Raw genomic sequence first — 22,764 nt, forward strand, 5'->3', positions numbered from 1 at the left:
CATTCTTAAACTCTTCCATTCATTATTTCACTCATCCTTTCCCCATTAATTTATTGTTTCACCCTTCCATCCTACCTTTCACTTGTTCTTCTTCATTTCTATTCACATTTCTTTCCTTCCACCCTTCCTTTAGCCTCCTGTTCTTTACGTTTGCTCTCATACTCGCTGTTTATATTTGTCTCTTTCTTTTGTTCACCCTGAATTCCTCATTTCATTATTTATTTTTCTGTATTTTTCCTGTATTGTCAGCTTACCTTTCACACCCCCTCTCACGGTTTGTCTAACAGCATTATTTACGAGATACTTTGGCTGCAAACCTGCAGACAGAAGGAGCCAAGAAACAACCAATTGATGTTTTAGAGGGAGCAAGTTCACCATCCCAGGGTTCCAGTTGTGGCCCCGCCTAAGCTGCTTATGTATGTATGTATGTGTGTGTGTGTGAAGCTGATGGGGATGGACAGGGGCATATCTTCAGAAGGAGTGTTTGCAGTGCTACCCACCCCTAATAAACGTTTTTTTAATAAACAGTTGGGTACAGGTGCTTTTAGTCGGGTATGGTGAGGTGTCTGTCGGATTCCACCAGGAATCTTTACACACAGACAAAAACGGAGACACTCTCCTTCTATCTGTTTGGGAAAAACTGGTTACATGGCATCAAGTGGTGCTCGGATAATGAAATTGCATAGTTCCATCCCTTTTCTGTTATGATACTTTCCAGCTCTGTGGGGTTCTTTATCTAGTAAACCAGAATAGTTTGACATATTTTGACTGTGAACGATTAGTGCAATCAACAAAGGTGACTGTAGTCTACTATCGACACAGTATCTTGCTCATAAGGGTGTTTCATCTGCACACAGTATCATCTTCCTGTATTTTAGTCTATTGATTCTTAACCTGAAGTCATAAACCCCTGGGCTCTGCGACTGTAAAAATAATTCATATTAGTGGATTAAGAAAGTGTACATGGATAAAAAGGAACATTTGAAAACACTCTGCAAATGTGAGTAAATCAGAAATTGAGGTTAAAAATTCAGTTGGCATCCTTTGCTTGAGTCGTTAGAGCAGCACAATTACAGAAACACAATCCTACATTGATAAATGGAGGGCTCAATTCGAGTTCTGGTATGCACTGACAGTAAGATAGCATGCGTTAGGAGCAAAATGGACAAAGTGATACAGTGCTATGCAGTACATGGATGTTAAATATATGTGCTGATTTATGGGTGCCTCTAAAAGGGTACGATTCATGGAGGGCTCTGGGTTCCCTATTGTGAGATCCAAGCCTGCATACTGAAACAAGAAGAAAGGAGGTAGAGGAAACCCTCTCAGATAGATTTGTGTATTGCTACATTCCTCCAGGCTGGGTGAAATACACTGGAGAAGGGACAGCCAGGCTCACTCTTTACCTTCAAAGGGTTCTCTCTGAGTCAGGAAGAGCTCTTTGAGTCAGAAAGGGGTTACAAGTAAGGACCTGGGCACATCTCAGGAGAGTGATAAGGTTAATAAGAGAATCGTAAGTAGGGCTAAGGTCCTGCGATAACCTTTTGATACACATATCACTGTGGCTGACATCCAAGGTGTGAACTCTAGTCACTCCGATGGTCTGTGTTGTGGGCCTTTAGCTGTGGAGTCATTCTTGCTATCACAGACTGCTTTCAGGAGGAAGAGAGGACAGATGATTGGGCACTTCAAAAGGAAACAGACCCTCAACATAAACTTCAAAGACAGAGACTCTAAATCACATTTGGGGTCTGAAAATTGACTAGTAGAACAGGAGTTGAAACCCCATAGCTTGTCAACTGTCAGTCAGGCTGTGCGAAAAGAATTTCTGCTAGACATCTGCTTGTGACCAGCAATGGGGCCAAGACCGGCTAGTCTTCCACCTGGGTGAGGGGAACATCACTCAGGGAATCAGACCACCTGTCCTGAAGCCTGAAGCAGCAGCGCCTGTCTGATTGTCAAGACCTGAGTGCCCTGTGAGCAAATGCCCATGTGCAGTGATGAGTTGATGACCCCTTATGCCGGGGGTGGAGGGTACCGTGAACAGATTGCCAAGCAGATGGGGGCATATCCCTTGTGCGATGGTGAACCATTGATCTCATATGCCAGGAGTGGCCACTGTGAAGGAATCTGCTATGGCGATCTTGTCAGAGTGCGTGTGCAGTAGAGATATGGTGACCTGGTATGCTTGGAGGTGGGGGGGGGTTCCCTGGGACTAGAAAACAGTGTGAACTGGTTAGGATTATCACCAGAGGAGTGAAACCTTGGTGAGGACCCTGGCGCACCTACACCGGGACCAAGGATCTCTATCAGGTCCTTCGCACTACTCCATTCCCCCCCACCCCACCCACTGTGAGACAGACCAAAACACCCTTCTAGGAATAGTCACAAATGACCTCCATTTGCTGTTGCACAACCTTGTGTGAGGAACTCGAGAAGCGCAGGCTGCCTGGGATGCATACAGTGATGAACTCACCTAAATTAGCTACTGCTGCTCCAGCATGCGTGGAGGAGTTGCTCTTAGGAACTCTGGTGGCTCCGAGCCTGTAGCTGTGGGTATGACTGATTTCAGACCTGGAACCGTTAACTTTAATTCAGAGTTGGAGTGGACTCTTGTGACTCAGACTACTAATGGGACATACCCTGGATGTTGCTAATAGTAAGGGAGGAATAACCATTATGTTCGATGGCATCTGTCGCTGTAGATACACATGGTATGCATGAGCTCGCCATCTGGTGTTGGGTCGGAGTGTTACAAGTTGTTTTTCTTCGAAGAAGTGTTTTCGAGTCACGGGACCGAGTGACTCCACCTTCTGTGCTCATTGCGCATGGGCGTCGACTCCATCTTCGATTGTTTTCTTTCCGCCATCGGGTTCGGACGTGTTCCTGTCGCTCCGAGTTTCGGAACGGAAAGATAGCTGAAGACGGAAGATTTTCGACGGTATCGTTGCGATCCGGTTAGAGATAGACACATACGACGACGCGTCGAACATCGAAGCGCCTCGGTGCCCTTCGGGGTAGATTTCGGCACCCCGTCGGGGCCTAGTCGGCCCGACCGCGTGGAGGACAACGCCGATGGATCGGACCCCGTTTCGATTCTGCCCCGAATGCCACAACAAATATCCTTATACGGACCTACACTCGGTCTGTAATCTGTGCCTGTCACCCGAGCACAGCGAAGAATCCTGTGAGGCCTGTCGGGCGTTCCGGTCCCGAAAAACTCTGCGCGACCGTCGAGCGAGAAGACTCCAGATGGCGTCCACGCCAAAAGAGCGTCGACAGTTCGAGACAGAAGAGGAACAGGAGGAATCCTTTTCCATCCAGGACTCAGACTCCGACGAGCTACACTCTACAAGAACTGTGAGTAAGACGTCGAGATCAAACCTTAAAAAAGGAAAGAAGGCCCAGGGGACGCCACTGCCAACCGGCCATGGCTCCACCCAAATTCTCGGTGACCAACAATCGGCACCGAAAAAGGCCCATTCAGTGTCGAGATCGTCCGACTTCGGTCGAGACACCGGCACGCAGCCTCCTCGGGACCGAGAGAGTGCTAAACAGAAGCATCGACACCGAGAGTTCGGTGTCGACACGGATCGACGCCGAGACAGTGGCGCCGAAGACCATAGAGGCCAAGAATTTTCGGCACAGAAAAAGAGGAAGGTTACCTCGGAGCCGAAAAAACAATCGACTGGGTTTTCGGAGCCGAAAAAAGCGACATCAGACCCTGTTTCTGGCTCCTACACTGAAGAGCATTCTATGTCTTCTCAAATGAAGAAACATAGATTTGAACAAGAACTGCAATCCACTGACGTGGATCACACGCAAAAGCGTATCTTTATTCAGCAGGGGACTGGGAAGATCAGTACCCTTCCACCTGTCAAACGAAAGAGAACGCTTCAGTTTACTCCTCAGCAACAAACAGCACAAAAGGTAACACCTCCTCCCTCGCCTCCACCTGTAACTCCGGCTTCGCCAACTTACACCCCGTCACATTCGCCAGCTCACACCGCCATGAGCCACGATGACCAAGATCAGGATGCGTGGGACTTGTATGACGCACCAGTGTCTGATAACAGCCCAGACACATACCCAACTAGGCCATCACCACCGGAAGACAGCACAGCCTACTCACAAGTGGTGGCTAGAGCAGCATTATTCCATAATGTGGAACTACACTCGGAACAAGTAGAGGATGATTTTTTATTTAACACCCTCTCCTCAACCCACAGCTCCTACCAAAGCCTGCCGATGCTCCCAGGCATGCTACGCCATGCAAAGGACATTTTCAAGGAGCCAGTTAAAAGTAGGGCAGTGACGCCTAGGGTGGACAAAAAGTATAAGGCGCCTCCTACGGACCCTGTATTCATCACCTCTCAGCTGCCACCAGACTCTGTGGTGGTAGGGGCTGCCAGAAAACGGGCAAACTCACACACTTCTGGGGATGCACCTCCCCCAGATAAAGAAAGTAGGAAGTTCGATGCAGCCGGGAAGAGGGTTGCTGTCCAAGCAGCAAACCAGTGGCGCATCGCAAATTCACAAGCGCTGCTAGCGCGATACGACAGAGCCCACTGGGATGAGATGCAGCATCTCATTGAACATCTCCCAAAAGATCTGCAAAAAAGAGCAAAACAGGTTGTTGAGGAGGGTCAAAACATTTCCAACAATCAAATACGCTCCTCCATGGATGCAGCAGACACGGCCGCAAGAACCATTAATACGTCGGTTACCATCCGTAGGCACGCATGGCTCAGAACGTCTGGATTCAAGCCAGAAATTCAGCAGGCAGTGCTTAACATGCCAGTAAACGAGAAACTTCTGTTCGGTCCGGAGGTCGACACAGCCATAGAAAAGCTCAAGAAGGACACTGACACTGCCAAGGCCATGGGCGCACTCTACTCCCCGCAGAGCAGAGGATCTTATAACACCTTCCGCAAAACACCTTTTAGAGGAGGGTTTCGGGGTCAGGCCACACAAGCTAGCACCTCACAGTCCGCACCGCCCACCTACCAGGGACAGTACAGGGGAGGTTTTCGGGGCCAGTATAGAGGGGGGCAATTTCCTAGAAATAGAGGAAGATTTCAAAGCCCCAAAACCACTACCAACAAACAGTGACTCACACGTCACTCACCCCTCCCACACAACACCAGTGGGGGGGAGGATACATCAATATTACGAAGCATGGGACAAAATAACTACAGACACATGGGTCCTAGCAATTATCCAACATGGTTATTGCATAGAATTCATGCAATTCCCTCCAGACATACCACCAAAATCACAAAATTTATCAAAATACCATTCACAGCTTCTAGAGATAGAAGTTCAAGCACTACTGCAAAAAAATGCAATAGAATTAGTACCAAGCACACAAATAAACACAGGAGTTTATTCACTGTACTTCTTGATACCAAAAAAGGACGAAACACTGAGACCAATTCTAGACCTCAGGGTAGTAAACACATTCATCAAATCAGACCACTTTCACATGGTCACACTACAAGAAGTGTTACCATTGCTCAGAAAACACGACTACATGACAACCCTAGACCTCAAGGACGCATATTTCCATATACCAATACATCAATCACACAGGAAATATCTAAGGTTTGTATTCAAAGGAATACATTACCAATTCAAAGTATTGCCTTTTGGTTTAACAACCGCTCCAAGAGTATTCACAAAATGCCTAGCAGTAGTCGCTGCACACATCAGAAGGCAGCAAATACATGTGTTCCCGTATCTAGACGACTGGCTAATCAAAACCAGTTCGCTCACACAATGCTCAAACCACACAAATCAAGTCATACAAACCCTCTACAATCTAGGGTTCACCGTCAACTTTGCAAAATCAAACATTCTGCCAAGCAAAGTACAGCAATATCTAGGAGCCATAATAGACACGACAAAAGGAGTAGCAACGCCAACTCCACAAAGGATCCACAATTTCAACAGGGTCATTCAACACATGTCTCCAAACCAAACAATACAAGCAAGAACAATACTACAGCTCCTAGGCATGATGTCCTCATGCATAGCCATTGTCCCAAACGCAAGACTGCACATGAGGCCCTTACAACAGTGCCTAGCCTCACAGTGGTCTCAAGCACAGGGTCACCTTCTAGATCTGGTGTTGCTAGACCGCCAAACTTACCTATCGCTTCTATGGTGGAACAGTATAAATTTAAACAGAGGGCGGCCTTTCCAAGACCCAGTGCCACAGTACGTAATAACAACAGATGCTTCCATGACAGGGTGGGGAGCACATCTCAATCAACACAACATAAGAGGACAATGGAACATACATCAAACAAAACTGCATATAAATCATCTAGAATTATTAGCAGTTTTTCAAGCACTAAAAGCTTTCCAACCAATCATAACCCACAAATACATCCTTGTCAAAACAGACAACATGACAACGATGTATTATCTAAACAAACAAGGAGGAACACATTCAACGCAGTTAAGCTTGTTAGCTCAAAAAATATGGAAGTGGGCAATCCACCATCAAATTGGTCTAATAGCACAGTTTATTCCGGGGATCCAGAATCAGCTGGCAGACAATCTCTCTCGAGATCACCAGCAAGTCCACGAATGGGAAATCCACCCACAAATTCTGAACACCTACTTCACACTCTGGGGAACACCACAAATAGACTTATTTGCAACAAAAGAGAACGCAAAATGCCAAAACTTCGCGTCCAGATACCCACACAAGCAATCCCAAGGCAATGCCCTATGGATGAACTGGTCAGGAATATTTGCTTACGCTTTTCCTCCTCTCCCTCTCCTTCCTTACCTAGTAAACAAATTGAGTCAAAACAAACTCAAACTCATTTTAATAGCACCAACGTGGGCAAGACAACCCTGGTACACAACACTGCTAGATCTGTCTGTAGTACCACACATCAAACTGCCCAACATACCAGATCTGTTAACGCAACACAACCAACAGATCAGACACCCGGACCCAGCATCGCTGAATCTAGCAATCTGGCTCCTGAAATCCTAGAATTCGGACACTTACAACTTAGCCAAGAGTGTATGGAAGTCATAAAGCAGGCCAGAAGGCCATCCACTAGACACTGCTACGCAAGTAAGTGGAAAAGATTTGTTTGGTACTGCCATCATAATCAGATACAACCACTAGAGGCAACTCCAAAACATATAGTAAATTACTTGCTCCATTTACAAAAAGCAAAGCTAGCCTTCTCTTCTATTAAAATACACCTTGCAGCAATATCTGCATACCTGCAAACTACATATTCAACTTCCTTGTATAGGATACCAGTTATCAAAGCATTCATAGAAGGGCTTAAAAGAATTATACCACCAAGAACACCACCTGTTCCTTCATGGAACCTAAACGTGGTTCTAACAAGACTCATGGGCCCACCTTTCGAACCCATGCACTCTTGCGGAATACAATTCCTCACCTGGAAAGTTGCCTTTCTCATCGCCATTACATCTCTAAGAAGAGTAAGTGAAATTCAAGCGTTCACAACACAAGAACCTTTTATACAAATACATAAAAATAAGGTCGTCCTACGACCTAATCCAAAATTTTTACCAAAAGTTATTTCTCCATTCCATCTAAATCAAACGGTAGAACTACCAGTATTCTTCCCACAGCCAGATTCTGTGGCTGAAAGAGCACTACATACATTAGATGTCAAAAGAGCATTAATGTACTACATTGACAGAACGAAGAACATCAGAAAAACTAAACAGCTATTTATTGCATTCCAAAAACCTCATGCAGGTAACCCAATATCAAAACAAGGTATAGCCAGATGGATAGTTAAATGCATCCAAATCTGCTACCTTAAAGCAAAAAGACAACTGCCCATTACTCCCAGGGCACATTCAACAAGGAAAAAAGGTGCTTCAATGGCCTTTTTAGGAAACATCCCAATGCAAGAAATTTGTAAGGCAGCCACTTGGTCTACGCCTCACACATTCACCAAACACTACTGTATAGATGTGCTATCCGCACAACAAGCTACAGTAGGTCAAGCTGTATTAAGAACTCTATTTCAGACAACTTCTACTCCTACAGGCTAAACCACCGCTTATGGGGAACTAACTGCTTACTAGTCTATGCATACCATGTGTATCTACAGCGACAGATGCCATCGAACTGAAAATGTCACTTACCCAGTGTACATCTGTTCGTGGCATCAGTCGCTGAGATTCACATGGACCCACCCACCTCCCCGGAAGCCTGTAGCAGTTCAGAAGTTACCTTCAATTTTGTACATTTGTATATATATTACTTAATCCTTTAATAGGTACATACTTACATTTTTCATTGCGCGGGCACTATTACTATAGTACAACTCCTACCTCACCCTCTGCGGGGAAAACAATCGAAGATGGAGTCGACGCCCATGCGCAATGAGCACAGAAGGTGGAGTCACTCGGTCCCGTGACTCGAAAACACTTCTTCGAAGAAAAACAACTTGTAACACTCCGACCCAACACCAGATGGCGAGCTCATGCATACCATGTGAATCTCAGCGACTGATGCCACGAACAGATGTACACTGGGTAAGTGACATTTTCATTCTGGAGCAAGGAGGGAGTGAGCATAGGGAACTGCCTTTGAAACACTAGAGTCAGTTCCCCAGTGGGGACTATGTAGTTGTTTGTGAATGTCATATTTACCTTTGTGTTAACAGTAAAATATACATTTTTGAATCATACAATTGAATATTTGGCTGGATGGTAATTTATTGCTGCTACTATGCGTATTTTGAGTTGTGGGCATGTATTCAACCTCCTGTATCCATCTCCCCTTGAGGGAGCCTTGAACTGCTCGGACCACACTGTTCCTGAGTCACGTGCAGAAGGGGTACTTGGCCGAGGTGCTTGGGATCCATAGTAGGTCATGCTCTGGGATATCAGGAGTAAGACACCTCAACCCTCACAGTTGTGCCTAGTAACTCCCCTTTACCCTCTAGTCCTATAAACAGGGTTCTGACAATGTATACTTGTTTCAGAATTTTTGTGTATTGTTTTATGGTTCAAATTATATGCATTGCCTGGGCTGTGGTGCTTAGCCTCCAGTAGTGTTTTGTTGGTGGTTCTATAGTAGTCATATTTTAGAATCACTGTTAACGGTGCTAATCGTATTGGTACAAAGCTTGATGTTCCTTCTTTTCTGAGCTGCACTTCATGTTAATTTATTTTCTTAATTCGGATGCACAGTAAGGTCTATTTGCTGTTTGATGTGTGTAGCTGAAAAAAGTATACTTTGATGTCAGCAATTGAGGGCCAGATTTATATTCATGATAGATTGCTCCGTTGCCACAGGATAACACACAGCTAATTCCTAACTTTTTTTTTTTTTTTACAAATTATTTGCACACAACAGGTAGTTGACACTATAGCAGAAACAGATTTTGAAAGTCAAAAAAATGAGAAATTATTAGATCACCTGGAATTTCTTATTAAACCCATTTTAAATATTTTGCAAATACTTTATATCCCATACACCATTTTATTTATCAGAGGAGTAGAAGTGCTTAAACATTTTGCAAATTATAACATGAAAGTGTTGATTCACTGAAAAAATAACGTAAAGGACCGTTATGGTTCAGCGAACATGAAACTGTGAAAGCCCTTAAATTCAGTTTTGATGTGAAACGTACAATTGAACCCATAATTAATTCCCTTCCATTTTATGCTCTTTGCAGACAGCTTTTTAGGTCGAGCGTTAGTGTTTGGCCTGCTGTATACTAAAGTATACAATAGAGTGAGTTTCAGCGTTTTGATTTGTTAGTTGCGGTGTCCTTCAAAAATCCTTGCTTGCGGTCAGTTCTGCCTCTTTGTCCTGCCTTTTTTTCACTTTGGGGGCAGCACAAAGTACTGTGTAATTACGCTATGTCCTGTTTATCTCTTCTGTAGGGGACTTTTTCTTTCAGTATTGGCCTGTTTGCCTTGCGCTGTGGGTGTGTGTTCAGTCCCTCCTCCCCACCAGCTCCCTCTATAAACACAAACCAACATCAGAGGGTGGCTTTTCCAGGGCCAGCTCACCCTCACTCTCTTCCTCTTGTTATTTTCAGTCTGTGTGGCAATAAAAGTCCAGTCAGTAATTTACAACGCTATGAGCTCTAACTCGAGCAAACACAAGACTATTGCATTCCAAATGCTTGTTTTTGTTTGTTTTGTTTTTGTTTACTTCATTTGGATGTATCTGAGCCACTGCAGGAAATCCCCCTCCGTGCCCATCTTGTGGCCAGGCCGTGAGCCACAGGCAGGTTAGATCCGGCCATGTCGCTACCTCCATCAGGGAAAATGCAGTTCACTGCGGATGCCCGATGACCCCCGACTGAGGCTGTGCGTATTTTGATTATTGCTACATAAACCTGTCTGTAAAGAACACATTCACTTCTAGTGCAGCAGCTTGGCGCTGATAAGGAATCTGTTGTCACCCAACGCAGTGGTGCACATTTTATCAACCTGAAGAGGATAAAAGGCAGTGTGCACCACTTTGGATTCACAGTATGTGACCACGCAGTAAAACATGTGCCTAGAAAGGAAGCATTAGTACTCTGACCATTTAAACGGTGTCTAGTGTTGCTGAGAATTTGCGTGACATTAAAAGCTACAAGCCTTAGTAATTAGCCAAGATTTATTAGCCTGAATATATAAGAACAGATACACATGAAGCTTGAGCTCAACGTGGGGGTTTGGGGGTGCGGTGCGATAGCCAAAGGAAAGAGAGAGGGTTACGTTATAATATTCCTCACCCCGTAAATGGGACAACCCAAAATCATCTATTCCAGGTTCATTCTTCAAGATGGGGATCTGGTCCCTGCAAACATTTCAGCTCTTTCCATAATAGAATCATTACATTCAAATCGTTCCAGACGTCACAAGTATATCACAGCAGGGACAGATCGAAGGATTTCTGCCACGCTAGACTAAGTGAATTTCACCACTCTCATCCGAAGGTGGGGGGAGTGTGTAAGGGGTGGGGGATGGGAATGCAATGCTTCTTGTTAATGACATACACGATGGCCATCTTGTATTGTCTTTCACATGATTCTTTGCAAATGTAACTTCCTGCATACACATAATGCCATTAAAACTGTGTGCCTCCCTATCCGAAACTGATGCGAATATTCTGTTCACAATTCAAGAAGTGCAGTCAGGAGACAGATTTGCTGGCGTCAGTGAGACTACTAACATTTCTTTCTCAAATTTAATTCAAATCTTCTCGGCATCCTTATAAGTAAGTCAGGACTGTGTAAGACACTTAACGCTTTCACACATCTCGGCCTAGATGAACAATGATTGTGAATGTGGTTCTCACATTTTACAACCTCTTCTGTGATTATGCAGAATGCAGGCTAAAAAAAAATAGGGATTTGTTATAGCATTCTTGAAAAACATTAATACATTTACACCTCATTTCAGTAGACCAATGGGACGCTGCCTGTGTTTGCAGCTCAATACGTGTTTTTTGCGAGAGTTATCTGATACTGTTTGTTTTTACTGCACGACGTTAATACCTTGCTTATCCCGAGGTAGGTGTGCCAGGCAAAGATATTTTTGTGAAGTGGTAGATTTTTAATTTTATTTTTTTATAAAAAGTTCAACCAAAATGTTGCTATTTCAAAATTGGAGGCCATATCAAAGATGGGTAGCTTGGATAAATCGATGTGGAAAGGCGATGCAGAACTTAAGTAGGGTGTCTCGCTCCTTAACTCTGTATATGTCCCTGAAAACAGTCCTGTTTAAGGAGCCTTATCTTACTCAGTAGATTCAAGCTAAACCTACTGCCTTTGTTGTTAGCGGTCCTGAAAAGATGGAATGAGGTTTAAAAAAAAAAAAAAAAAAAAAAAAAAACATGGCCTTGTGGTTGCGACAAGATGCCCTACATTTGTTTTATGTTCTGTGGTTTTTATGTGAAACGTAGGAGAGCTTTTAATATACCGCTTCTAGAGGGTTTTAATTTTAATCCAGTTCATCCAATCGTGATTTTAAAATTATTATATGATGATTTTATTTGCTACTCGATTGCTTGTTTTTTTTAACATGGTACAGTTAAAATAAGTTTTATGATTGTCTGATTTAATAAGTTGTTTTAAAAAAATATTTTGTGTGTATGATATTTTATGGGTTTTTGTATATTCCGAAATAACAATATGATGATGATGCTAAGTAGGACTCTATCTCTTTATCTATTTTTAACCTCATTAAAAATGTATTATGCCTCAAATGACTTAAAAAACTAATATACCCCCTTGTTTTTTTAGGTCAAGCTAGCAATTGCTTTGACCTGTTGTAGGTAGTGTGGGCTTTTAATCACGCCCACTTCACACCTATCACTTTCACTTGTTTGTGGGCTTGCCTTTCAAAAATCCCTTGACGTCATTGGCAATTGATTTACATTTGTCCCGCCTTGGGGTGCTTTTGTTACTGCCTTGCAGGCTGACCCTGTTACATGGATAATTGGACCATTGCTGATATACTTCAGCGTGTGGAAACTATCTTTTTCTTTTGGCTCTCCCCATCGTTCTACCTAGGGGGGCATGGGCCTCATAGGGCCAACAGTGTTAACTATATCGGCAGTGTTGAAGCACTGGTCACACTGTTGACACTGTTACCTAATCAGTCATTTATTTGGACTCTCTCGTTCACGCTCCATAGCTTTCACAAAAACACTTTAAATTGATAAATGCTTTACATAAAAAACACAGAAATCCTCAATGCAGCTCTCCCAACACAGCAAGAGCCGATTTTTACAATATTAACTGCACTCGGGAAAAGTCGTCCCATAATGCTTTGCAAGCATTCGTTTTCAAAACATCTTTGCCCATAATATTCTGTGGTGGTGGGCCTAGGACAATAGGACCACTGCCACAACGTTCAGCACAACACACTGTTTCTGTTTAGGTCATCTCTAGGTTACTGAGGATCCCAAAATAGTAATCCTCCCATCATTCAGTCCCTTGTTATGGGCAAGCACAAAGTGCTCCGTCCATTCTGTAATCTCCCTTTGGGCTTCAAACCACGCCTATGCCACGTCAGTCAATTAAATTGGTTTGTGGGCTTGCCTTTTAAAATCCGCTTGCTTTCGTTTGTGAAAGGCATGCATACATCATGCCTTTTCCAGTGTTTAGCCCTCCTACACAGCACCGGTAAAGTACCAAAAACATACAAGGCTCAATGTTTTCAGCCTGGAGTCCGGGCTACTTTATCTGTTTATTTTCCACGAAGCGCGATCGCGCTGCATTTTACATAGCGCGATCGCGCTGCTTTTTCTTTTTTGCTTTACAATGCTAATAGCTCAACTCGAACAAATGCGAGGCCCGTTGCATTGAAAATGCTTGTTTTCTCATGCCTTCAGCTAAGGGGTGTACTGGGGTTGGTGGTTATTGCGAGTTATGGTGTGCTTTGTGTGTTGTATACCACAGCTGGAGATTTTAAGGGCTTTTCCGGTTTTGGATTCACTGAACCACAACTAAACTTCAACTTCGTTTTTCAGTGAATCACATTTTTTATGATACACCACTTTCACCTGCTACGTGCTCTTTCTTTTTCTCGGCACTGCCTTCAGCCAGCCCTGAGCGAACCTCCCTCAACTCTGAGCAACAGGGGTTGGTTACAGGGTGCGTGGCTTTGCGCTAGGCTTACTTAGATAGCTGCTAAATTTCATGCAAATAGCACCAAACTAATTAGTGAATTAAACTTTTATTCACTGCCTTTTTATCTTTAACGCCCTCACTGCCCACTTGATGGATGAGCTCAGACTTTGACATAAGCACTAGAAAGGTACACCTTCTAAATGTCTGCCTAGTTTTGTGTGGATTCATCAAATTGTGTCAAAGGTATTAGTAAATAAATAAAAAAGTCTTGGTTCCTCCCATTTATATGTTTCCTTACTTCAATTGAATCTGCATGCAACCTTATGTACATACACTGGGTGGAACTTGATAACTGCCTGCCATATTTGATACAGATGAATCAAACAGCGCAAAAGTTATAAGCATGCGAAAATGTTATTGAGTCCTCTTCACCTATGGGCCCCACCCTGGCAGAAAATGTGACGTACCTATAGAAAGCCGGTCCCTCCATGCTTCTGTCAAATTTTATGCAGATTTCTCACACTGTCCCAATGCTATTGTCATATGAATACCTACCCCTTTTTAACTAGGGCCGCCTGATGGACTATACCAGCTTAAAAATACCAAGGGAAGGCTAAACAGAGTATGTGTATGGCACACTCCATGAAGGCCCATCAAACCATGCCAAAGTTATTTGTGAATGAAAAATATTTGTGTTGATTTCCCCCCTCCTTTCAACTCATCTCTCCCGCAATTGAATCCTCGTGCAACCTGAAACATAAGTACAGAGAGTAATTTGCTTACTGCTTGCCACATGGATGCAGATTTATCAAACAGTGCCAAAGTTCTAAGCAAATTAAAAGTTCATAGACTCCATTTAACTGTACTCCTCTACCCCTATGGATGAAATGGCACAAAACGAGTGTGTCAATAGAAAACGAATGCTTCCGGGTTTATGGCAAATTTTGAGCATGTTAATCATACTGTGCCAAATGTATTAGCAAATTATCAGTTGTTTGGTCACCCTTTTCAACTGGGCCCCCTTGATGTATCCAGCACTGTTTGATTACACTTGGTATTTTCACATTTGTGCCAAGTTGTACGTACTTCACCAAATGGCTTTTCAAGTGACAAGCTATAAATAAAAGTGTTAACTGTTTCAAGACTCCCTTTGCACCTTTTTCAAATGCTAATATCTCAAACAAACCTACACCAAACGGACAAAAGCACACTTTTTGAGTACAGTTCTGCATTCATGCCTAGTTTGGGTTAAATCCATTCTGTGGTTTTGGCTGTAAAATGAAAGCACAATTTCCTGTGTGAGCTAACATTGGGCAAACACATCTTTTTGTTGGCCCTCCTCGTAACTTCTTTTCTCCTGCAAGAGATTGCACGAACTATCTCATACCAGACCATAACTGACCACACTAATAGAACGCTAAACCTGGTGCTGATCCATCAAGGGGGCCAGTGGAAAGTGTGCCTGAACTGTAACTACGCACTGGCAGCAGCCACTCTGCAATATACACCCCTTTTATTTTTACTTTTCTCTTAGCTCTTCAATCATTGAATGCCTAATATGTGCAATATGCTATGCTAATGGTGCGCTATGAATTATGCATTGTTTATGAATATGGATGTGAAAAGATCCATGTAAATATTTATTTATACATTGTTTGGTGTATTTTGGCATTCTTAATCCTTACTTTATGCATTAAAGTATGCTGTGGTACAAACAAACTCGTGATTGCTGCAAACCAAAGAGAATAATTATGGTTTAAGTTTGCTAAGTCGTAAAATGTAAACAAACTTTGGAGATGGAAGAAACTTTATTCTACCTCATGCATCTTTTACCTTGGAGAATTGTCTTCCTTGGCGCATTAGGACATTAAACAGATTTTGATTTGTGATTCTGTATATCATTCTAGGTCAATTGAGCATCGGTATATTTTGAACAGGGGATTTAGCTAAAGTGTTGTTCGAGGTGTACTGTTGACGAAAAGCATAGCAAAAGACTATTCTTTCAGGGGTTAGGGCACTGTTGATTAAAGTTGCTGTTGTAAGAAGAACAGTGCTTCACCAGTACTAGAATTACCCTGTTGAACAGAAGAAACCGAAAAGCTGCAAAGCGATTTCCGTAATGGATTCCTTGTATAAAACTAAGTTGCAGAAGAATAATGGAAGCAAATCATGTCGGACAAATCACGTTAGTCTGGGAGACGTAACATACTAGGATTTAAGTCATAGTGGCAAACATTTTTTTATCCACAATAAGTCTAATTAGTAAACGCCTGACAGCATACTTTGCTGTTTGTGGCAAATTGCCATCAAATGTAACTGTCCAATACTGAACTTTGCTTTGTTGACGACTCTATGGATGTATAACTGTTGCTATACTAAAAGTTGTTATGCTTTGGAGGTTAACGCAATTAATCTCTGAGTCTGTTGTGCACCCTTCTGCTTCAGTCTAGAAATATAATTTATGTTCTTAAAGACTACGCACACTAGAATGCTGAGCAGCAAAACTCTTGGAAGTCTGTACCATATTTAAAGAGGTGTCTTCTTTGGTTTGGTGAACAGCAGTAAGGAATAATAACTTCTACCTTTCTGTGTTTTTTCGAAGCTATGACTTGGGCATGGAGAACCGCGACGCAACAAATGACCAAGTTACTGTTGATGCAGCAGAAGCTATTAAGAAGTACAATGTTGGTATCAAATGTGCAACCATCACACCAGATGAGAAGAGGGTGGAAGAGTTCAAGCTAAAGCAGATGTGGAAATCTCCCAATGGGACAATTAGAAACATTCTGGGGGGCACGGTCTTCAGGGAGGCCATAATCTGCAAGAACATCCCTCGGCTGGTATCGGGCTGGATCAAACCCATCATTATTGGTCGTCATGCTTATGGTGACCAGGTGAGACAATACTGCACATTCACTGTTCATTTTATTTTTGTTTTATTATTAAGTATATTATGTAAAAACTTCTGTTGCTTCATTTTGAAATGATTAGTCCTTGCTAGTTTAGAAAAAAAACAGAGAAGAAAAGAATACCCTGTTCTCCCAATTAGATTGACCTTTTTTTACTGGTACTTTGAATGACCTCTTAGCTACCTTGACATCCTCTCCTACCTTTGATTTCACTGTTCGATTAAAGTAGTGATCCAAGATTGTTTTAATATAATCCTGTCTCTCCATAATACCCAGGCATTAGATGTTGTGAGCTGTACGTATTTTCAACCCTTTTCTTCTATATCGGTGGCAGCTCATTCATATGGGTATTGTGGCTCTGCTCCCATCTCGTTTCCTACATCATACAAGTTTTTGTAATTTTACTTAAGAAATTGTATTACGAAGTTTAATCCGACCCTCACTGCGTGCTTTAGTGAGGCCCAGTCACAGCAGTATTGATAGCCACATGCACTAGTGTGCACGTGTCAGCTATTGCAGGTTTGTAAGGGCTTACCTGCTCTAAGCCCTGGTTCCCAAAGCCAGTCACCCTGCAGGGTCACTCTCCCACAGTTATGTATGACCTCCTCACTAATTGAATGCAGTGCAGGCGCTTTGAGTATCAGCCGTTTGCTACTGAAGATGTTTGTCAGTGAGCATGGCAGTACCATATTAGACTGCTCGCCACTCTTTTTCCACTCGTCACAGGGTTGGGGTGTGATCAGCAAGCCTAAATGACCCCACCCCATGCTGTAACGTGCCGGTGATGTGCTGCAAACAGAAACCCTGCCCCAGCTTCAATTTAAGTGAAGTGTCCTCCGTATATCTGATGATCAGTGTGCAGCCAGCAATGGAATGAGCATTTATTTATTGTGACTCAGTCGTGGGTAGACTTGGTAGCATACACTCTGCTGTGCCTTATGTGGCCTGCTACTGAAGTGCAGAACTTTAGTCTTATAGTTGTACATTAAAAAAAGATTTGACCATAATCTCCTGCTGTTTGCGAACTGGCATATCTGGGGCTTTATCCCAGATCTGCGATTTCCACGGTAAGCAATGCACTAAACCTAATCTCCTACATGTCATTTTAGCCAGTTTGAAACCATTGATGTTAAGTAATGGGTAGGCCTCCTTCAGTAAAAATTGTAAATAGTCACAGCTGTTTCATTTGTTGTATATTTAATCTCAAAATACAGCCAACCCCTACTTGGTGTCTAACTCAAGAGTGAGATGTGGTAGCCAGAGGAAAAATTCTGAGAAATGGCTGAGTCTCTGAATTAATATTTGCATGGATTTGCCAGCTTTGGATTGTTGCCATTGCTGACCGCATGCAAATGAAACTGAATGCACATGCGCTAAGGAGTTAGAAATCAGATGAGGTAAAAGATGAGGGATAGAGTGGCTACAAGCTATGAATTGCAATGCTTGTTGGAAGCAATGGTCTTGAGAGACTTTCGCACATGGGCGTCACTTTCAAAGATGCCATGAAAACGACCCTCACTATTTAAGTAAAGGATTTCGTCTGTGTCTTAATGGCTTTTAAGTATTCCAGCCATAACATCTGTAAATTTATTGTCACTGAAGTGTGAATGAGCAGGCTAATGTAGGATTTAGGAGCATATTCAGTAGTATAATTTAGTTGTGTACAGCACATAATCCGGTTACAAAGGTTTAATGGGAGGGATCTCAAACTTTCTTGCCTAATGCTTGCACCCATGGGGATGTCCGATTCAATGATAAACCAGGAATTTTCCAAAAATGTTTATGGTTGTATTAGAAAGCCCTGTTAAACGTATTGCTGTTAGTCAATTTATTAAAGATATTCTGCAGGAAAATGCCCCATTTTGCCCCATTAGTAAAACATTTTCGGGGGAGAGAATCCCTACTTCCCTATCTCCTTAGTAACCATGTTGGGACAGTCATGCTCTCTTGCTGATTTCGCTCCGGTGACAATTCATGGTTTCGTCTTCTGTCCCACTTTCAAAGAGCCGTTTCTGCTGTAAAGACAGCTTAAACTGAAAAGATGTAGAGGTAGCTCTATCCATGTTCTGGACTCCTCCTCAGACATCGAAAATTGAAAATTATTTCCTAAAGTTCAGCCGAGGCCTAGTGATGTGCTTCTTTTGTTCTTCATACAGCGCAGATTGTGCAGACTTCAATTTATCTCCTGATTGTTTTCTTCTGTTGTTCCTTAGCCCCTTCACCTATTAGGCTCCTAATACTGGATGAAATTCTAGACCTTCAGCTCAGGGATTTTCCACCGTTGTAGACTTCATTCTCTGGATCGCTGCAGGTTATCTTGGTCTATGATGATTGTTGCTCTCTCGCCCTCTTTGTGACCTTTGGTTCACCCTCCACTCCCACTGTGGTTTGAGATGACTACTTGTGGTTGGCAGCTATGGGAGGAGTGCCACACAAATCAATTGGTCCAGGTACTTAGAAAAAATCAGGTTTTAGTGGATGTTCTTAATTATATGAGCAGATTCCCCCAGTAGGTATTATCACAGTCAATCTCAGTCTTCTCAGTGAATTTTCAAAGCAAGTGCGTTCAGATCTGCAGATAGTCTTGTCTGTTCTTCCAGTGTTAGAAACTCTCTTGGAGCAGTCCCTAGGTAGTTTCAAAGTATTGTGACAAGTCATCGCCATGGAGAAAAGAGAACTCACTCCTTCTAACCCCCTTTGGTTTCTCCTGCCTTTCCATACCCTTGCCTTTTCCTATCCCCCCCACCTCCTCTGAATACCCTCTCTTGGTTACTTGTTTGGAGAATAAGAAATCTGCATTGACTCTTTCCTCCATTCCCCCTTAGCTTCTGCTCGCTGTCTCCCCTGTCCCTTAGCCTTATATTGGTCTGAACTTGAATGTTTCTTGTTAAAATCTCACCTGTTCCTGGTCCGCAGGTATAATAGGCTTGGATTGATGATCTCGCTTCTCCTCTGTCCTGCTATCAGTTCAGTTCAGTTAAGGTTAAATGTTAATTTTAATCAGATTTATAGTCTGTTTTATATTTTATCATAGTTTATTCTGGAAATGGCAGAAGGTTGAAGGTGGAGGTGAATTGAGAGAATGAATAAATGGGAGAAAGAACAAGTCTGACAGTTACAACAGTGCTATGGACTATTTTATTATGTCCATATTTTTTCAAAGTTCGTTAGAATATGAGAATGTTGTCTCTGGAAAGATGGTGGTGGCACATAGCTTGCTTCTCCTAGTCTGTGGAATATACTATTTTACGGAGCCTTCTGTATATCTACTTACATACTGGCAGTAACATGCAGTGCGCCAAGGTTCTTGCTTTTTTTTTTTTGTGCAATGAAGACATAGGTGTATAAGAGGTAAAGGTGGAAAAGAATTGGTATGTGACACGGAATACTAGTCTACAAAAACAGTTTGGAGTTCTAAAGTTTGAGGTTTAAAGGGTTAATGTGTTACTGCTCTATATGTTAGAGTGTCACTGTAGGCAGGTGGATAGCGAGTCAAATCTATACTGGCTGTTGAACTCTCTGTAATAAGACAATTATCTGGCAAATGCAGCTCATGTTGAATTAGATGTCTAACAGATGATTCTGTTGTATCTCATTGCAACTTTAATTCTCTCTGATCCAGTCTTTGTCACCAACATGTTATGAGACCTTCAGCTTTTGGGTGCGGGTCCTTTTCTCCCTCCTTGGCTAGTAAAAACTTGACCGCCCTTAGGATTTTCTTCAAAGTGATTTGACATTTTTGCGCTTTTGTAATTAGTCCTGGTGTTCTCTCCTTTCTCACAATTTGTTCTATTTGCACCCGAAGCCACAGGGATCTAAATGAGCTGTTTGCATCATCCTTCTCTACTCTATGGATGATGGTAAGTAGTAAACCTTGCACAGTGGAAAGAATATCATCTCTTGAATCCAATTTTGAGGGCAGTGGAAGAATTGATGACATCTACCTCCCTCATATAAAATGCAGCCTGAAAACTAGTGTTAACTACCCGTGCAGACCTGGTTGCAAAACTGGTTTCGAGTCCTCTCTAGCATTGTGTGCACAGATAAAACCAGATAGCTTCCTTCTCAACGGAGCTTATTAAAAACAATGTGAGAAACAATGTGATTTTACACAATTCAAACAAGACCTATTTTGCAGCCCTGTGTACAGCTGATTAAAAAGGACCATTTCACCTTAGCCTCCACAATCATTTGCTATGAGGTCCCCTAAGTGACTTCATTAACCCTCACCTCTTCGACATCTAAATGCTGCTTCTGGTGGAGCTAATATCTCTGCATCCTCGTGTGCATTTTTAAATTAATGCAGATGATAGCATACTGATCCAGGTGGGAAACAGCAGCGAATTCTGAAACAAAATGCAACCTTATCTTTAAGAATTTGGATGCATTAATGTAGCCAAAAGTAAATTCCACTGTAAGATCATTAATCCTGTTCAGATGAAACTGAAAAACCTTGAGATGTCTGCAAGTATCAAACTTCTAATGTCGTAGTGTTGCTGGCTTTTGAGCAAGTCTCCAACTGTTGGTGCAGTGACTCGTGGAGCCTGGCAAAGGCTTACTGCACCTATGTGCAGAACTGAGCTGGTGGAGAATGGGCACAGCCAGGCATGCACGTGAAAGAGTTTGAGGGCCACTGTGATGGCTCATAGACCAGTATGTGCGCCTGACATTAACAGACATAACAATCTAGTTGGGGCTACCTGCCATTGTTGCTCAAAGTGTTAGCTGATTCAAGGAGCTTAGTGCGTGTACCAGATGTGTGTCATCACAGGTCCTCTAACCGTGAGTAGCCAAGCACACCCCTGCATGAAGTGTGCAGGAGATCATTCTGCTATCTTGTTGAACCAACAAGAGGTTGAGACTCTTTGTGGATCTCCTGAACCTTAATAATCATATTACAATTGACCGGTTCCCCCTTCCAAATAGTAACAAAATGGTTTTGTTACTGAAAAGGGCAAACATATTTTCGGAGATGGATCTGAAAAGTGTGTACTACGACATCAAGTTACATGATGATTCAAAGATCTTGACAGCCTTTCTAACTATTGAGGGTGTGTTCCAAGTTAATCACTTATCTGTTGCTCTTTCCTCAGGTTTGAGTGTTATTGCAGATGATGTCTGCTTTATTCAATGATTAATCACATTTATTATTATTTTTATAATATTATATTTTGGAAGAGGATACAGGAATGTAATATAGCCTTTAGACAATGTTGGTGTGTATATTCAAAAGAAAATGTAAAGTCCTCAAAAAAAATGTAAATCTCGGCCGAGGATTGTAAGGCCAACATTGGATATATCAAAGGTGATAAGGCAAGTGCCTAGGTATGAGAACACAGAACAGCTAATTAATTTTTGGGCCTGGTTGAATAGTATCCATACTTTGTCAAAAGGTTTGCTTAGACAGTATATGAGAGCCTTGTTGCACAAAGATGCATCATTTTACTGGGTGGAAAGTAGAATGAGTATTTTGAATCTGTTAAGGAAGAAATTGTCAAAGCAGGAATCTAGATTTCTTTTGATTTTCATAGGAAGATGGTCTTGACTGGGAATGCTAGTGGCCTGGGAATAGGTGTTATTGTATCAGAAATAAACAAAGGTGTACATAATCCAGTGATCATTGCCACTTGCTCAGTTACCTTAGCTGACAGGAACTATTCAGTCATTGAGATAGAAAGCTATTGGCAATTGTGTGAGGAGCAATATATTTTACAACATATATTTTTATGGAAGTTGTATGTTACGCACATACCACAAATCTTTGATGAGAGTTCTACAACATGGAGGAGCAGTCAGTGGTTCTGCTGGGCCTGCAAGACTGGCCACAGGATTACAAGAATTAATAGTCTGTTTGAAACTTTAATCACAGTTTCCTTACTTTGTGAATATTCCTCCAGGTGTCTCATTGGTTCCAGAAACTCAAAAGCAGTACTCCCGCACAGCAGTAGGTTTCATCGTGCAGCTCCGCACCAACATTGTTCTACTCAGGAAGTGACGAGTTGGGCTGCATATAAGGGCCTCCCAGGCGTGCTGATGTCAGTTCATCTCTTTCCGTGCCTTCAGACGTGGAGCGGTAGCTTACTCATGCTGGACAATATGTCATCTCCCAAAACAACAGTGTTTAAATCTTATAGGGACTTTCACAAACAAACATCTCTGATAAATTCCCATGACATATGTCTGTGGTGCCTGAGGTTGGAGCACAAATTCAGGGCCTGCGATGACTTTGCTAGATGAACTCATTGGCCATATGGGAT

At 42.5% G+C, this 22,764-nt stretch overlaps 1 protein-coding gene across 1 annotated transcript in view; it reads left to right on the top strand.

Moving 5' to 3' along the window:
* IDH1 (isocitrate dehydrogenase (NADP(+)) 1) overlaps positions 1-22,764 on the top strand; it is a 197,977-nt gene that overhangs the window by 94,307 nt on the left and 80,906 nt on the right. Inside the window, exon 3 of the mRNA XM_069225945.1 lies at positions 16,201-16,492. Within this exon, the coding sequence (XP_069082046.1) occupies positions 16,201-16,492 (292 nt within the window). The remainder of the gene's footprint in view (positions 1-16,200; positions 16,493-22,764) is intronic.

The sequence above is a fragment of the Pleurodeles waltl genome, chromosome 3_1 (genome assembly GCF_031143425.1).
Source record: "Pleurodeles waltl isolate 20211129_DDA chromosome 3_1, aPleWal1.hap1.20221129, whole genome shotgun sequence".
Taxonomy (NCBI): domain Eukaryota; kingdom Metazoa; phylum Chordata; class Amphibia; order Caudata; family Salamandridae; genus Pleurodeles; species Pleurodeles waltl.